The following is a 16,356-nucleotide window of genomic DNA, read 5'->3' as shown; positions in this document are numbered from 1 at the left end:
ACCAGAAAATCCAGAAATCACATGTACCCCTGAGAATCGGCAATAATTATGACAAGTCATTTTCATAGTAGGCTAATATAGCTAATGTAGATACATTAGGGGTGCAGCTATTGATTATTTTAGTAGTCGATTAATCGATGAACTAGTTTGTTGAATAATTGAGTAATCGGATAAGGAACATAAAAAAATTAAAATACCTGAGCTGAGCCTCAAATGGTATTAAAAATTACATAAGGATCTATGTTTAACAAAAGAACATTTGGCTAACTTACATAGCAAAAGTCCGCTAGCTTAAATGCTATAAAATGCTAACTTTTTTTTTCTTTTCAATGCTCTTAACAAATGGTTCACGTATTCCCACAAAAAACGGCGAAATGTACTCATAAGCTAAATTATGAATGCTTTAAAAAAAAAAAAAAAAAAACTAATTACGATTAATTTATAAGCAGCAATTAACTCGGGTTAAAAAATTTAATCGTTTGACAGCCCTAAAAAAACAAGGTCAAACAAAAACTTGGCTTATGTTGGTCTTAACAAGGAGCAGTTGGATTCACCAATGTAAAATGTAGCAGACTTGAGGGCAGCGTATCCACTCAAATCAATAAAACTGAATGCAAACACTTTCAAAATAAACCATTACAATAAACGAATACTCGAATCAGCAAAATCTAATTCGAATCTTTTTTTTTTCTAATCGAATACTCGAGTTAATCGATTAATCGTTGCAGCACTAAGATACATACAGCATGTGTTGCCTTCATTAGCCCCTTTCACACATACCTGAACTCGGGTTAATTCCCAGGATTTAAACGGGTAGCCTTATGTGTGAAAGCAATTTCCTGGGTCGACTGTGTCAAAGTTCAAATACTAATCCTTAGGTAGACATTTATAATACTACCCAAAATATATGGGACCAGAATAGTCTCAAGGAACACACACTCAAATTTAACATGAAACAAACCTGTATTGTGGGATTTGTAAACACATAGGACACAAAACACGTATTGTGGGATTCGTAAACACGTAGCACGCAAAACACATTCGTCAAAAGTGTGTGTGAATTGTTTTACACGCATTTATAACATGCTTCCAATTTCAAATTCCCACTTACGAGTGTGTTGATCGTTTTGACACTCCGTTCCCTCAGCCGGGAAGAACACATATTTTTTATATACGAAGCCTGTCTGCAGCCAATCAGACGTCACAATATGTCAGGCGAGTAAAATTTAGCCGAGACTACCGGCAGAGCTATTCTGCCTGCAATACAAAGGTTTCCCAGTGAGCAGAGGCGTAGCAAGGGGCCCCAGGCAACAAGCAACATGGGGCCCTTCGAGCGTGTGCAAGTAAGGGGGACAGTTGGACTTGGAGCAATAGCATATTTAATAAAAGTATAATAACGCCTTTGTCTCATAGACCACTTTTTAGGACACTCAAAGTGCCTGGCTTTTACTACATTAGGGCATAAAACTACGGTAACTACACTCACCGCTGTCTTGTTTCGTTTTCTCCTCTTCTTTTTTTTCTTTCTTTTGTCGCTTCCAGAATGATAACTTCTCTTCATTTTGGATATATGCCAATTTTAAAAAAGCCAAATCGCCTCTCACTCTGAGTCACATGGGGGGGGGGGGGGAATGTCGAGCAAGTGAAGGGGCCTCTTCAAAAAACTTGGACACAAGGCTTTCACTGGCACTGTCGCACTTGCCGCTGCGACAGTGCAGTAAAGCTGCATGTGCTAAATCTGTTGGCCCGTCAGGGGCCCTAGGCAATTGAAGTTAAAAAAGTCAACCTTGCTCTCCAGTCCAGTCCAACAGAGACCCCTCGTGGCTATTCATAGTAACTTTATTGGGCTCGTGCATAAAAGTGACACTAAAAACACAAAATACTCCCGAAATCAGGGGTCCCTAAACTTTTTCCTGTGAGGGCCACATAACCTTTCCCTTCTCTGATGAGGGGCCGGGGTCAGTTTGCAACAGAAAAGGTGTGACGATTGCAGGAGTACCTAAATGGAAAAATGTATTGTTTTTCAGAAAGCCACAATCAAATAACCCTTTGTGGAGTCTTCACGGAACAAAGTAAATGAAAGGTAAAAAAACAAACAATATATTATATAGAGCTGTTAAAATTATCGCGTTAACGGGTGGTAATTTTTAAAAATTAATCACATTAAAATATTTGACGCATTTAACGCACATGCCCCGCTCAAACAGATTAAAATGACAGCACAGTGTCATGTGCACTTGTTACTTTTGTTTTTGGGTGTTTTGTCGCCCTCTGCTGGCGCTTGGGTGCAACTGATTTTATGGGTTTCAGCACCACTGTGTAATTATTGACATCAACAATGGCGAGCTACTAGTTTATTTTTTGATTGAAAGTTTTACATATTTTATTAAAACGAAAACATTAAGAGGGGTTTTAATATACATTTTCTATAACTTGTACTAACATTTATCTTTTAAGAACTACAAGTCTTTCTATCCATGGATAGCTTTAACAGAATGTTAATAATGTTAATGCTTTCTTGTTGATTTATTGTTATAATAAACAAATACAGTACTTATGTACTCTATGTTGAATATTTATATCTGTCTTCTTTCCATTCCAACAATAATTTACAGAAAAATATGGCATATTTTATAGATGGTGTGAATTGCGATTAATTACGATTAATTCATTTTTAAGCTGTGATTAACTCGATTAAAATTTTTAATCGTTTGACAGCCCTAATAATGAATCATAATATAATACAATAAATAATAACACTATTAATAATACAATAAATAATAATAACACTATTAATTAAATAGATAATAACCAAATAACCCTTTCTGGGTTTTTCACAGTAAAAAAGCCAGGAAATAAATAACACTATTGAGGAAAAAAGTTTTTTTTTGTTTTGTTTGTTTTTTGTTTTTGTTTTTTTTTTGTTCAAAGGGCCGGACCAAATGTGGAGGCGGGCCTTAAATGGTTTCTCCTAAATGTGTATTTTACATAGATATTGTTATGATCACAAAGATTCCTGTCGAAGAGCCGACTGCTACCGTTGAGTAGGTTTATTCATTTTCAAGCAACGTAAACAAACAGTCTGAGCTGCTCCAGCTTTTATTTTGTTACTTCCAGTCTCCAGTCGTGTGAATTTGCATGTTACGCTAAATATATATTTGCAACCGTTTCCAGATATAACATTTGCATTTAGTATTTAGATTTACAGATCTAGGATATAAATATAAAATTCAGATTTAAAATAAATATTTCGAATATAAATTTCAGATAAATAGGATATGCATATCAAATTTACATTTCGGAAATATTTAACATTTACGAGTTACTTCTGGATCTAAACATTCAAGTCCAAGGCTTATTATTTAAAAATAAATATTTAAGTTGCTGAATAATGTAAATGTGCAAAAAAAAAAAAAAAAGTGACTAAACATTTCACACCTCATTTTAACACTGCGTGGCACTAAATGTGAGAAAATGTCGTAATTTTCGGCATTTTCTCACATTTAGCGTCACACAGTGTTTAAAACTTTTTTTTGCACCTTTACAACATTATTTATCAACTTAAATATTTATTTTTAAATAGGTTTTGTACCTGAATGTTTAAATCCACAAGTAAATATTTAATTTAAATCTTAAATTTATATCCTAAATGCTAAATCTGGAAACGGTTGGAACTAAATATTAAGCTTAATATGCAAATCACATGACTGGAGATCGGAAGTAACCAAATAAAAGCTGGAGCACACAAAATGCTCTTTAAATAGTTTCTCCTAAATATGTATTTTACCTATATATTGTTATTATCACAATGACTCATGTCTAAGAGCAGACTGCCACCGTTGAGTAGGTTTTATTCATTTTCAAGCAACGTAAACAGATAGTCTGAGCTGCTCCACCAGTTTTTATTTTGTTACTTTCGGTCTCCAGTCATGTGAATTTGCATATTACGCTAAATATATATTTTAGTGCTGCAACGATTAATCGATTAACTCGAGTATTTGATTAGAAAAAAAATATTCAAATTAAATTTTCCTGCCTGGAGTATTCGTTTAATTAAAGTGGCATTGTAATGGTTTGTTTTCCTATAGTTTCATTCATTTGGGTGGATACATTGCCCTCTAGTCTGCCTCATTTCACATGGCTGAATCCAGCTGCTCCCTGATAAGACCAACATAAGCTAAGTTTTCGTTTGAGCTAATGGTTTTTTTTAGTGCATCAGTAATTTAAAGGTATATTTAGCACATTTTTGTGGGAATATGAGTTTTAACTATTTGTTAAGAGCATTGTAAAAAAAAAAAAAAAAAACGTTGGCATTTTATAGCATTTAAACTAGCGGACATTTGCTATTTAGGTTAGCCAATTGTTCTTGTACATATATCCTCATTTATTTATTTATTTTTTAAAATACCGTTTGAGGCTCAGGTCAGGTATTTTAGTTTTTTATGTTCCTTATCCGATTACTTGATTATTCGAACTAAGTAGTTCATCGATTAATCAAGTACTAAAATAATCGATAGCTGCAGGCCTAATATATTTGCAACCGTTTCCAGATATAACATTTAAATTTAGTATTTAGATTTAGATTTGAGGTATAGGATATAAATATAAAATTAAGATTTAAAATAAATATTTCTAATATAAATTTCAGATAAATATTTAGGATATACATATCAGATTTACATTTCGGAGAGAGATATAACATGAGACTTCTGTTGTGATTGAGGGCTATACAAATAAAATTGAATTGAATTGAATGAATTAATATTGTAAATGTGCAAAAAAAAGTGATTGTAAACATTTCACACCACATTTTAACACTGCGTGGCGCCAAATGTGAGAAAATGTAGTCGTAATTTTCGGCATGTGCTGCTTTACAAACGGCGCCCTACAATAAAACACCGTTTTTCTTAAAAAAAACCTCGAAACACATCACACACCCAAACTGTCGTAAAAAAGTCGCAAATTACGGCATCCAGGTTGAGCATGTGCATGTACTACGCATGCGCCACTATCATCCTGCCAGTACTCTCATTTAAAACCAATACGCGGCAGTGTGTCAATTCTCCGTCAACCATGGATGAAGAAATAACAACTTTAAAGGACCTATGCTTCCAAACAATCAAGCTTCATTTCGACCAATCGTCAGTTGCTGACATGGAAGAGCTTCTGAGTAAGTAGACGTGTTTCTTTAAAGAGCGAGCATGCTAGCTGAGGCTTTGCATCACTTTCTTTAAAGGGGTCAACGCGTCTTTTAACATGACGTCGGTCTCGTCTTTATTGCTTTTACATCGTCATAAAGTCCAGTGTTTTGCTTTTATAAGATTTTTAATAAAAAGCAGCAACATAGCTTTATTGCAGTACAAAAGGCTTGACGTGCTATGTAAACAATAACATTTTCTTCTGCTTGTTATTGATGGAAAATGGAGAAATTACGTGGGAATGCTTTGCTTCAGTCACTTCCTGTTAATTTTGGGGCAGATTTGGGTCACGTTCTTTTTAATTCTACGTCTCAGTGCAAGGCGTGACCTATGAATGCCTCAAAATTAACAGGAATTAACCCCAAATAAGCAGGAAGTGCCCTGTACATGCCCCAAAAAATCAACTCAAGATGGACAGGAAGTGGGGAGTCAATGCCCTAAAATCAAAAGTAATTGCCAACAACTGGCTCCTTTCTGGGGGACAGGAACTGACCCATAAATACCCCAAAAGGAACAGGAAATCCTGAAATATCCGCAACAGCAGGAAGTGACCCTGAAATTTCTCCAAATCAACAGGAAATGACCTGATATCAACAGGAAGTGACCCTGAAATGTCCCCACATAACATGGAAGTTACCTTGAAATGTCCTCAAATCAACCGGAAGTGACCTCATGTCAACAGGAAGTGACCCTGAAATGTCTCCGTATCAACAGGAAGTGAACTGATGTCAACAGGAAGTGACCCTGAAATGTCCCCAAATCAACAGGAAGTGAACTGATGACAACAGGAAGTGACACTAAAATATTCCTAAATCAACAGGAAGTGACCCTGAAATTTCTCCAAATCAACAGGAAATGACCTGATATCAACAGGAAGTGACCCTGAAATGTCCCCACATAACATGGAAGTTACCTTGAAATGTCCTCAAATCAACCGGAAGTGACCTCATGTCAACAGGAAGTGACCCTGAAATGTCTCCAAATCAATAGGAAGTGACCAGAGGTCAACAGGAAGTGACCTTGAAATTTCCCAAAATCAAAATGAAGTGACTTGACATCAACAGGAAATGAGCCGGTATGAACAGGAAGTGACTCTGAAATCTCCCCAAATCAACAGGAAAGTGACCCTGAAATGTGTCCAGATCAACAGGAAGTGACCTGATATCAACAGGAAGTGACACTGAAATGTCCCCAAATCAATAGGAAGTGACCCTGAATTGTCTCCAGATCAACAGGAAGTGGCCTGATATCAACAGGAAGTGATCCTGAAATGTCTCCAAATCAATAGGAAGTGACCTGAAGTCAACAGGAAGTGACCTTGAAATTTCCCAAAATCAAAAGGAAGTGACTTGACATCAACAGGAAGTGACCTGAAGTCAACAGGAAGTGACTCTGAAATGTCCCAAAATCAAAAGGAAGTGACTTGATATCAACAGGAAATGACCCGATATGAACAGGAAGTGATCTTGAAATGTCTCCAGATCAACAGGAAGTAACCTGATATCAACAGGAAGTAACACTGAAATGTCGCAAAATCAACAGGAAGTGAGTGACCTGTTATCGACAGGAAGTGACACTGAAATGTCCCCAAATCAACAGGAAATGACCTGATATCAATAGGAAGTAAATGTCTCCAAATCAATAGGAAGTGACCAGAAGTCAACAGGAGGTGACCTTGAAATTTCCCAAAATCAAAATGAAGTGACTTGACATCAACAGGAAATGAGCCGGTATGAACAGGAAGTGACTCTGAAATCTCCCCAAATCAACAGGAAAGTGACCCTGAAATGTGTCCAGATCAACAGGAAGTGACCTGATATCAACAGGAAGTGACACTTAAATGTCCCCAAATCAATAGGAAGTGACCCTGAATTGTCTCCAGATCAACAGGAAGTGGCCTGATATCAACAGGAAGTGATCCTGAAATGTCTCCAAATCAATAGGAAGTGACCTGAAGTCAACAGGAAGTGATCTTTAAATTTCCCAAAATCAAAAGGAAGTGACTTGACATCAACAGGAAATGACCCGATATGAACAGGAAGTGATCCTGAAATGTCTCCAAATCAGCAGGAAGTGACCCTCAAATGCCCCAAAATCATCAGGAAATGACCCAATACACCAACCAATCACAGCAAACATCCCATTGCAAATTCTTCAGAAATGACAGTTTCTTGTTAGTCATGTAATGTTCTCATTTTGGGAATATTGAGAATGAAAATGGCAGAAATAAGGTTCTGACAATTTCCCTCATAACAAGCACTCCACCTCACCCCCGCAGCTCTCCCAGCTGGGCTGTTGAAAGAGCTTCTTACTCAACTCAACGTGTGTCAGCTGCACAAGCTTGATCCGGTCTTCGAGCGCAAGGGAGTGTCGCTGTTGTCCACGTGGGAGCGTCTGTACTGTAAAGTGCAAACCCGCTTAAAGGTAAGGGTGCGTAGCTCACGATACCATAACATTTGCGAAACCAGGCTCGCGATGATCTCGCCATATGGAGGTACAAAAATTATTGAGACTTGTTTCAGGAAATCATTCGACAAAACAACAAATGCACAGAAAAACAAGCTATTTTCATCCTTTTGCTGTGAATTGGAATGCGTTCATTCGCTCCCAATTCAAACAGATTGTACATCTATGGCAGTCTTTGGTGGCCAGTGCCAGGCAATGAATCTTTTTTGAGGCATTTGGGGCATTGACTCAGTATTGTCCCCAAAATCAACATCTCAGGACAATCTAATATGCTCGAAACGCTCCTCTTTTTATGGGATTAGAAATACATTCACACACCTAGGTGGGGAAAAAAAACCCTATTGAGAGGATCCTACAAAAAAGGAGGCGCTACTGAGCTCTGCAGCCACGCCATTATTTAAAACCGAAATGAATCTTGTCATTAGGCCAATTTGACCAAGTGTGCCGAATTTTGTGACTCTATGAGCTGCCTAGATCCCTGAAAAAATCTGTTAACTGGCTAACAAAGGGTCGTCACGGCAACAGACAAATGTGGACATGGGCCTTAAAATGTAGTATTAATGGAGGTGACCCGGCAAATGCTCCAAAATTAACCGGGAGCGACCTGGTAAATGCTTCAAAATCAACGAGGAACGACCCGGTCAATGCGCCAAAATCAAGGGGGGGAGCGACCCGGCAAGTGCGCCAAAATCAAGGGGGAGCGACCCGGCAAGTGCGCCAAAATCAAGGGGGAATGACCCCGGTCGATCCGCCAAAATTCAACGGGGAGCGACCCCGGTCGATCCGCCAAAATCAACGGGGAATGACCCCGGTCGATCTGCCAAAATTCAACGGGGAGCGACCCCGGTCGATCCGCCAAAATTCAAGGGGGAGCGACCCCGGTCGATCCGCCAAAATTCAACGGGGAGCGACACCGGTCGATCCGCTAAAATCAACGGGGAATGACCCCGGTCGATCTGCCAAAATTCAACGGGGAGCGACCCCGGTCGATCCGCCAAAATTCAAGGGGGAGCGACCCCGGTCGATCCGCCAAAATTCAACAGGGAGCGACACCGGTCGATCCGCCAAAATCAACGGGGAATGACCCCGGTCGATCTGCCAAAATTCAACGGGGAGGGACCCCGGTCGATCCGCCAAAATTCAACAGGGAGCGACACCGGTCGATCCGCCAAAATCAACGGGGAATGACCCCGGTCGATCTGCCAAAATTCAACGGGGAGGGACCCCGGTCGAGCCGCCAAGAATTCGACCGGGCACGACACCTTCATTGCGCAAAAAATAACAGGGAGCGATCCGGTCAGCGCGCCAAAATCGGCTTGGCGCGACTGAAAATAAACAGCAAATGATCTGAAATGCCCCAAAATTAAATTCATTGCTGTTCATTGCCATAGACGCCCAATCAGTTTGAAGTGGGAGGGGGTGGCAGTCAATGAACAAATGTTAATTTGCTGACCAACTCCCACTTCAAATGGACGTCGATAATTGTTGTATCGCTATATCGTGGTGAGCTACCCAGAGGTACTTTTAACCCCTTGTCGGAGCCATGTCAATTCCTTCTCCTTCCAGCAAAGGACCTTCCACAACTCTCGAGAGCTAAAAGCGGAAGTGATCAGTTTGATGTTTGAGCAATTCTTGGCAAGGGACCGCCTGGACCGTGACATATGGACGCAGGTGAACATCCCCAGCTTCGTGACGGCGGCGGTGGAGAGCGTCAAGCACATGACATTGACGTCATGCCTGAACCTGCACCCAGATTTGACCCGAGGGAAACCGTCCCCGCTCTCCCGCTTGGAAAAGACGGTGGAGTCTTTGACGTTGAGGTGTGCCAACACCACCCTCTCCCCGATGGCTGAAAAAAGTCTGTTTGTGCTGCTGCATCGCTTTTTGGAGCACGGCGCGGTCAAACACCTCACCCTGGCCTCAGGGTTTCTTAAATATGTGCCTTGGCTGGTACCTAAAAGCTTTGAACATAAATATCATTTAAATGACTTGTTTGGCAAACCTTCAACCAAAGATGGTCCCGTGGCCAAATTCCGCAGGTTGAACAATTCAAGGGACCCGTGGCCGGACGCGATCAATTGCTGCAAGAAGGCCTGGCCGGGTTTGAAGATCCAAAGTCTGGAACTACACGAGGGTTTTGTCCGAGGGAAATGGGGATGCGAGATGGAAGAGCTCATCAGATTTCTGCCCAGTTTTAAAAACCTCACTGCTCTGACTCTGCGTAGCGAAAGTGAGTGCAAAGCTACCATCCGCCTTGGAAAACAAGTCGGATGGTTATTATTTGTCTCGTGGCAAAAAAAAAAAACAACACAATTCCGCCAACATTTGCCAATAACTTTCCCATTCATTTCTAATGGCAAAAATTTACCATTCATTTTCAATGGCCAAAAAAACTTTTCCATTCAATCCTATAGATTTTCGGCATAGCCGCCCCGTGTTTTTCATAGCTAATCTGTACCCGCAGTTTAGCAACATGTGCCCACATTTTAATCATCTCTGGGTACAGTTAAGTAATCACCCCTTGTTTATTGAAGTATTTGATTACTGTAATTTTCAGACTATAAGCCGCTACTTTTTTTCCCCTCATTTTGAATCCTTGAATCCTCCATTACCTATTGACCTAACATATCATCATTCTTTGCGTAACGCTTTACCATAGTGGCCCGAGCTTGAATCTTCATTTAGCAATAGTCAGCCGTTTAAGCTTGGATTTTGGAAGAACTACGAAAGCTGTACGGCATACAGACAGGGAGGATTGTCCCAGGAGTGATTTTTTTCGAGGATTCAAGGTAGCTATTTTTCGTACCATGCATGCGTACTAAGACATAAAAAAATCAATGGGAGAATGGGAACCGCTACGGCGTTGGCGTCATTCTTCGACATATACAGTGGGGCAAATAAGTATTTAGTCAACCACTAATTGTGCAAGTTCTCCCACTTGAAAATATTAGAGGCCTGTAATCGTCAACATGGGTAAACCTCAACCATGAGAAACAGAATGTGGGGGAAAAAAACAGAAAATCAAATTGTTTGATTTTTAAATAATTTATTTGCAAATCATGGTGGAAAATAAGTATTAGGTCAATACCAAAAGTTCATTACAATACTTTGTTATATACCCTTTGTTGGCAATAACGGAGGCCAAACGTTTTCTGTAACTCTTCACATGCTTTTTACACACTGTTGCTGGTATTTTAGCCCATTCTTCCATGCAGATCTCCTCTAGAGCAGTGATGTTTTGGGGCTGTCGTTGGGCAACACGGACTTTCAACTCCCTCCGCAGATTTTCTATGAGGTTGAGATCTGGAGACTGGCTAGGCCGCTCCGGGACCCTGAAATGCTTCTTACGAAGCCACTCCTTTGTTGCCCAGGCTGTGTGTTTGGGATCATTGTCATGCTGAAAGACCCAGCCACGTTTTATCTACAATGCCCTTGCTGATGGACTTACTCAAAATCTCTCGATACATGGCCCCATTCATTCTTTCCTTTCCACAGATCAGTCGTCCGGGTCCCTTTGCAGAAAAACAGCCCCAAAGCATGATGTTTCCACCCCCATGCTTCACAGTGGGCATGGTGCAATTCAGTATTCTTTCTCCTCCAAACAGGAGAACCTGTGTTTCTACCAAAAAGTTCTCTTTTGGTTTCATCTGACCATAACACATTCTCCCAGTCCTCTTCTGCATCATCCAAATGCTCTCTAGCAGACGGGCCTAGACGTGTACTGGCTTCAGCAGGGGGACACGTCTGGCAGTGCAGGATTTGAGTCCCTGGAGGCGCAGTGTGTTACTGATAGTAGCCTTTGTTACTGTGGTCCCAGCTCTCTATAGGTCATTCACTAGGTCCCCCCGTGTGGTTCTGGGATTTTTGCTCACCGTTCTTGTAATCATTTTGATGCCACGGGGTGAGGAAGGAGTTGAAAGTCCGTGTTGCCCAACGACAGCCCCAAAACATCACTGCCCTAGAGGAGATCTGCACGGAGGAATGGGCCAAAATACCAGCAACAGTGTGTGAAAAGCTTGTGAAGAGTTACAGAAAACATTTGGCCTCCGTTATTGCCAACAAAGGATACATAACAAAGTATTGACATGAACTTTTAGTATTGACCAAATACTTATTTTCCACCATGATTTGCAAATAAATTATTTCCCCCACATTCTGTCTCTAATGGTTGAGGTTTACCCATGTTGACAATTACAGGCCTCTCTAATATTTTCAAGTGGGAGAACTTGCACAATTAATATTTGACCAAATACTTATTTGCCCCAGTGTATGTGAAATGTGCTGCTAGTCTTTAAGTCACTGTACCGCCGCCGCCTTATCACAAAAAGAGCTTTTTACGTTGAAATTCTTGTGAATAAACGCTTAAATCGCTGAATTCTTTGTAGATATGGACATAAAACAGTCTCAATTTTTGGTTAAAAGACCCAAAAAATGGGCAGTTAGCATTTAATTTACGTAAATACCCCGTAATTTTCGGACTATAAGCAGCTACTTTTTTCCTTCATTTTGATACCTGTGGCTTATAGTCCAGTGCGGCTTATTTGTTGATTTTTTTTTAGGTAACACTTTGACAGCGGTGTCATAAGACTGTCATAAGATCATCATAATTATGACACTATCATGGACATTACTGAATGCTTATGTCATTAAGTGTCATCTGGCAAATTATGTCACTAACTCAATTTTTGTCCATCTTGGATCTTTTGCATCCATTCAAAAGTGAGATCATTTGCCGGATAACACTGAATGACATCTGTTATAAGCATTCATGAATGCTAAGGACAGAGACATGTCATAATTATGATTGTGTAATGACAGTATTATGGCACCACTAACCAAGAAAATCTTACCAAATACGATAGCTAGCAATTAATGAAACAACTGGAACAGTAACTGAAGAAATATTTAGCACAGAACATGATTTTTGATTGTTATTTACATCTGTAGCGCTGCAATGCATGCTAAGACGCATGTTGGATGACAACAGTCATCAGCAAGTGAAAGCAGAGGTTGACTGTCTCCCCAAGGGAGCAGTGATGGCCAAATGAAGCTTCTTGAATCAAAAAGCTTTGCAGTAATTGGTTCAAAGTTTAATGATGGTTCATTTGGTCCTATGACAGTCGGTCGTATGATGCCGCTGTCAAATAAGGTTGTACCGGTTAATATCTTTTGGTGTAAATATCCCAGGATACAGTGAGGACAGCTGCGGCTTATAGTCCAGTGCGGCTTATCTATGAACAAATGCCATTTTTGTGCCAAATTTGGTGGGCTGCGGCTTATAGTCAGGTGCGCCTTATAGTGCGAAAATTAGGGTATGTCAAATGTGCTGCTAGTCTTTGTCACTGTGCCGCCGCCTTACCACAACAACGAGCTGTTTATGTTGAAATTCTTGTGAATAAATGCTTAAATCCCTGAATTCTTTATAGATATGGACCTAAAACAGTCTCAATTCTTGGTTAAAAGGAGTTAGCATTTATTTTACTTAAATATGTCGAAGTATGTAGTCTGTTAGTCAATAAGGCAGCCGCCATATGTAAACAGAGCTTAAGTGGTGAAAATTTTTGTGAATAAATGCTTAAATCGCTGAATTCTTTATAGATATGGGCGTAAAACAGTCGCAATTCTTGGTTAAAAGCCCCAAAAAAATGGGCAGTTAGCATTTATTTTACGTAAATGTGTCGAATGTGCCGCTAGTCTTGAAGCCACTGAAGCGCCGCCTTACCACAAAAAGCTTTTTCCGTTGAAAAATCTTGTGAATAAATGCTTAAATCCCTGAATTCTTTATGGATATGGATGTAAAACAGTCTCGCTTCTTGGTTAAAAGCAAAAAAAAAAAAACCCATAAACATGCAGTTAGCATTTATTTTACGTAAATATGTCAAATTTGCGGCTCGTCTTTAAGTCACTGTACTGCCGCCTAACCACAAAAAGTGCTTTTTACGTTGAAATTCTTGTGAATACATGCTTAAATCCCTGAATTCTTTATCGATATGGACGTAAAACAGTCTCGATTCTTGGTTAAATGACTCCCCCCCCCAAAAAACGGGCAGTTAGCATTTATTTTACGTAAATTTGTCGAATTTGCTGCTAGTCTTTAAGCCTCAGTTGCGCCGCCTTATCACAAAGCACTTTTTCTGTTGGAAATTCTTGGAAATAAATGCTTAAATCCTTGAATTCATTATCGAATGGGCGTAAAACAGTCTCGAGTCTTGGTTAAAAGCAAAAAAAAAAAAAAAAGTGCAGTTATAATTTATTTTACATAAATATGTCGAATGTACTGCTAGTCTTTGAGTCACTGTGGCGCAGCCTTACCACAACAAAGAGCTTTTTATGTTGAAATTCTTGTGAATAAATGCTTAAATCCTTGAATTCTTTATAGATATGGACCCAAAACAGTCTCGATTCTTGGTTAAAAGCAAAAAAAAAAGGATGCAGATAGGATTTATTTTACGTAAATATGTCTAATGTGCTGCTTGTCGTGTCACTGTGGTGCAACCTTACTACAACAAAGAGCTTTTTTCCGTTGAAAATTATTGTGAATAAATGCTTATATCCCTGAATTCTTTATATATATGGACGTAAAACAGTCTCAATTCTTGTTTAAAAGATCCCCCCCAAAAAACGGGCAGTTAGCATTTATTTTACGTAAATGTGTCGAATTTGCTGCTAGTTTTTAAGCCACAGGAGCGCCGCCTTATCACAAAGAGCTTTTTCTGTTGAAAATTCTTGTGAATAAATGCTTAAATCCCTTAATTCTTTATTGATATGGACCTAAAACAGTCTCGATTCTTGGTTAAAAGCCAACAAAAAATGGGCAGTTAGCATTTATTTTACGTAAATATGTCTCAATGTGCTGCAGCCGCCTTATGAAAACAGAGAGCTTTTTCCTTTGAAAATTCTTGTGAATGAATGCTTAAATCCCTGAATTCTTTATAGATATGGATGTAAAACAGTCTCGCTTCTTGGTTAAAGGCAAAAAAAACCAAACCAAAAAACGTGTACTAAGCATTTATTTTACGTAAATATGTCAAATTTGCTGCTTGTCTTTAAGTCACTGTACTGCCGCCTTACCACAAAAAGAGCTTTTTACGTTGAAATTCTTGTGAATAAATGCTTAAATCCCTGAATTCTTTATAGATATGGATGTAAAACAGTCTTGACTCTTGGTTCAAAGCAAAAAAACGGGCTCTTAGCATTTATTTTACGTAAATATGTCAAATGTGCTGCTAGTCTTTAAGTCACTGTGGCGCAGCCTTACCAGAACAAAGAGCTTTTTTTCGTTGAAAAGTCTTGTGAATAAATGCTTAAATCCCTGAATTCTTTATATATATATGGACGTAAAACAGTCTCAATTCTTGGTTTAAAGCAAAAAAAAAAATTTTACGTAAATATTGCTAACTATGACGTCAATGCCGAAGCAACTAATTTCTCCCATTGATTTTTTTTTTCATGTTTCAAAATGTATGCATTGTACCAAAAATAGAATATTTACCTTGAATCTTCGAACAAATCACTCCTAGACAATCCTTCCTGTTTGTATGCGGTACAGCTTTCATACTTTTTTTTTTAACTAAATCCGGCGTTAGATCGCTGCGTGCGTTTGTCTGAGAATAATTGTGACACTATATCGATAGGGTGATAAATCGTGTGACTATGTATCCCAATAGGTTATCGATGTGCTCCTGTCAAGAATCAATATACCGTTTGAAAAAGATGTCACTGTTTCATAAAGGAATCCTGTCAAAAATTTTCCATTAGAATCATGCCTATATTAACTCATTTGCTGCCATTGACGGTGACTGATGTCCAATCATTTTGAGCTAGCCTGTGACTCTTCATTTTTGCAGGCCCCATTAGGTTCCATGTTTTGGAGGAACTAAAAGATGTTTTCAGGGGGGCTAGGGGGGAAGGGGATTGTCGCCTCCGCCTTTGCCGTCTATCCATCAGCGTGATGGAGAGTCCGTGGCTGCTACCAAAATTCGTGAAGGCTTGCAAACAGCTGAGGGAGCTGGACGTTGAAACCGGGAGTAAAGCGATGGTGTACCACAGAGTGACGGGTAAAGGTGAGCGCAAATTATATTTATATATTATATTTATACATTCAACATACAGTACATAAGTACTGTATTTGTTTATTATGACAATAAGTCCTCAAGATGGCATTTACATTATTAACATTCTTTCTGTGAGATGGATCCACGGATAGAAAGACTTGTGACTTTGTATATTGTGACTAAATATTGCCATCTAGTGTTTTTGTTGAGCTTTCAGTAAATGATACTGTAGCCATGCCCAAATGCATGATGGGAAGTGGAACCATGACTGCGTAGTGCTACCAATTGATATATCTTCTCTGCGTTGGGAAATAACAAGGTGTTAAGAAAAGGCTCAATTGCTACCTTGCTTCCCCACATTGCTTCCCATGTTATTTCTAATCGTAGTGAGAGGGATTGTAAGGCTTTAGCCAATTAAAAAAAAGGCTCCAAAGGCTGCCAAAATTCACTGTACTCATTTTACGCTGCCTTTTATCTCTATATAGGTAAAACGGCGCCATTACAGATCGAGCGCGACATTGCATGAGTGGGTCGTGCAGCGCATGCATTAATTGCATTATATTTAACGTGATACATTTTTTAAAAAATTAATTACCGCCATTATCGGGATACATTTGCTAACCCTACCTTAAGCCTAA

The 16,356-nt window shown here is 39.3% G+C and overlaps 1 protein-coding gene across 3 annotated transcripts in view; it reads left to right on the top strand.

The window, feature by feature from the left end:
- Positions 1 to 4,993: 4,993 nt before the first annotated feature.
- Positions 4,994 to 16,356, top strand: part of lrrc41 (leucine rich repeat containing 41) — a 29,376-nt gene continuing 18,013 nt past the window's right edge. For 2 of the 3 annotated variants that reach the window (XM_057841943.1, XM_057841942.1), the window contains exons 1-4: positions 4,995 to 5,170; positions 7,477 to 7,622; positions 9,231 to 9,894; positions 15,512 to 15,727. In XM_057841943.1, the coding sequence (XP_057697926.1) occupies positions 5,074 to 5,170; positions 7,477 to 7,622; positions 9,231 to 9,894; positions 15,512 to 15,727 (1,123 nt within the window). In that variant the 5' untranslated portion in view covers positions 4,995 to 5,073. Of the gene's footprint in view, positions 5,171 to 7,476; positions 7,623 to 9,230; positions 9,895 to 15,511; positions 15,728 to 16,356 lie in introns of all 3 variants that reach the window. The other variant, XM_057841944.1, reaches the window with a different exon arrangement.

Source organism: Corythoichthys intestinalis, chromosome 7 (assembly GCF_030265065.1).
Source record: "Corythoichthys intestinalis isolate RoL2023-P3 chromosome 7, ASM3026506v1, whole genome shotgun sequence".
Classification (NCBI taxonomy): Eukaryota; Metazoa; Chordata; class Actinopteri; order Syngnathiformes; family Syngnathidae; genus Corythoichthys; species Corythoichthys intestinalis.
This window is presented reverse-complemented; position numbering and strand designations above follow the sequence as displayed.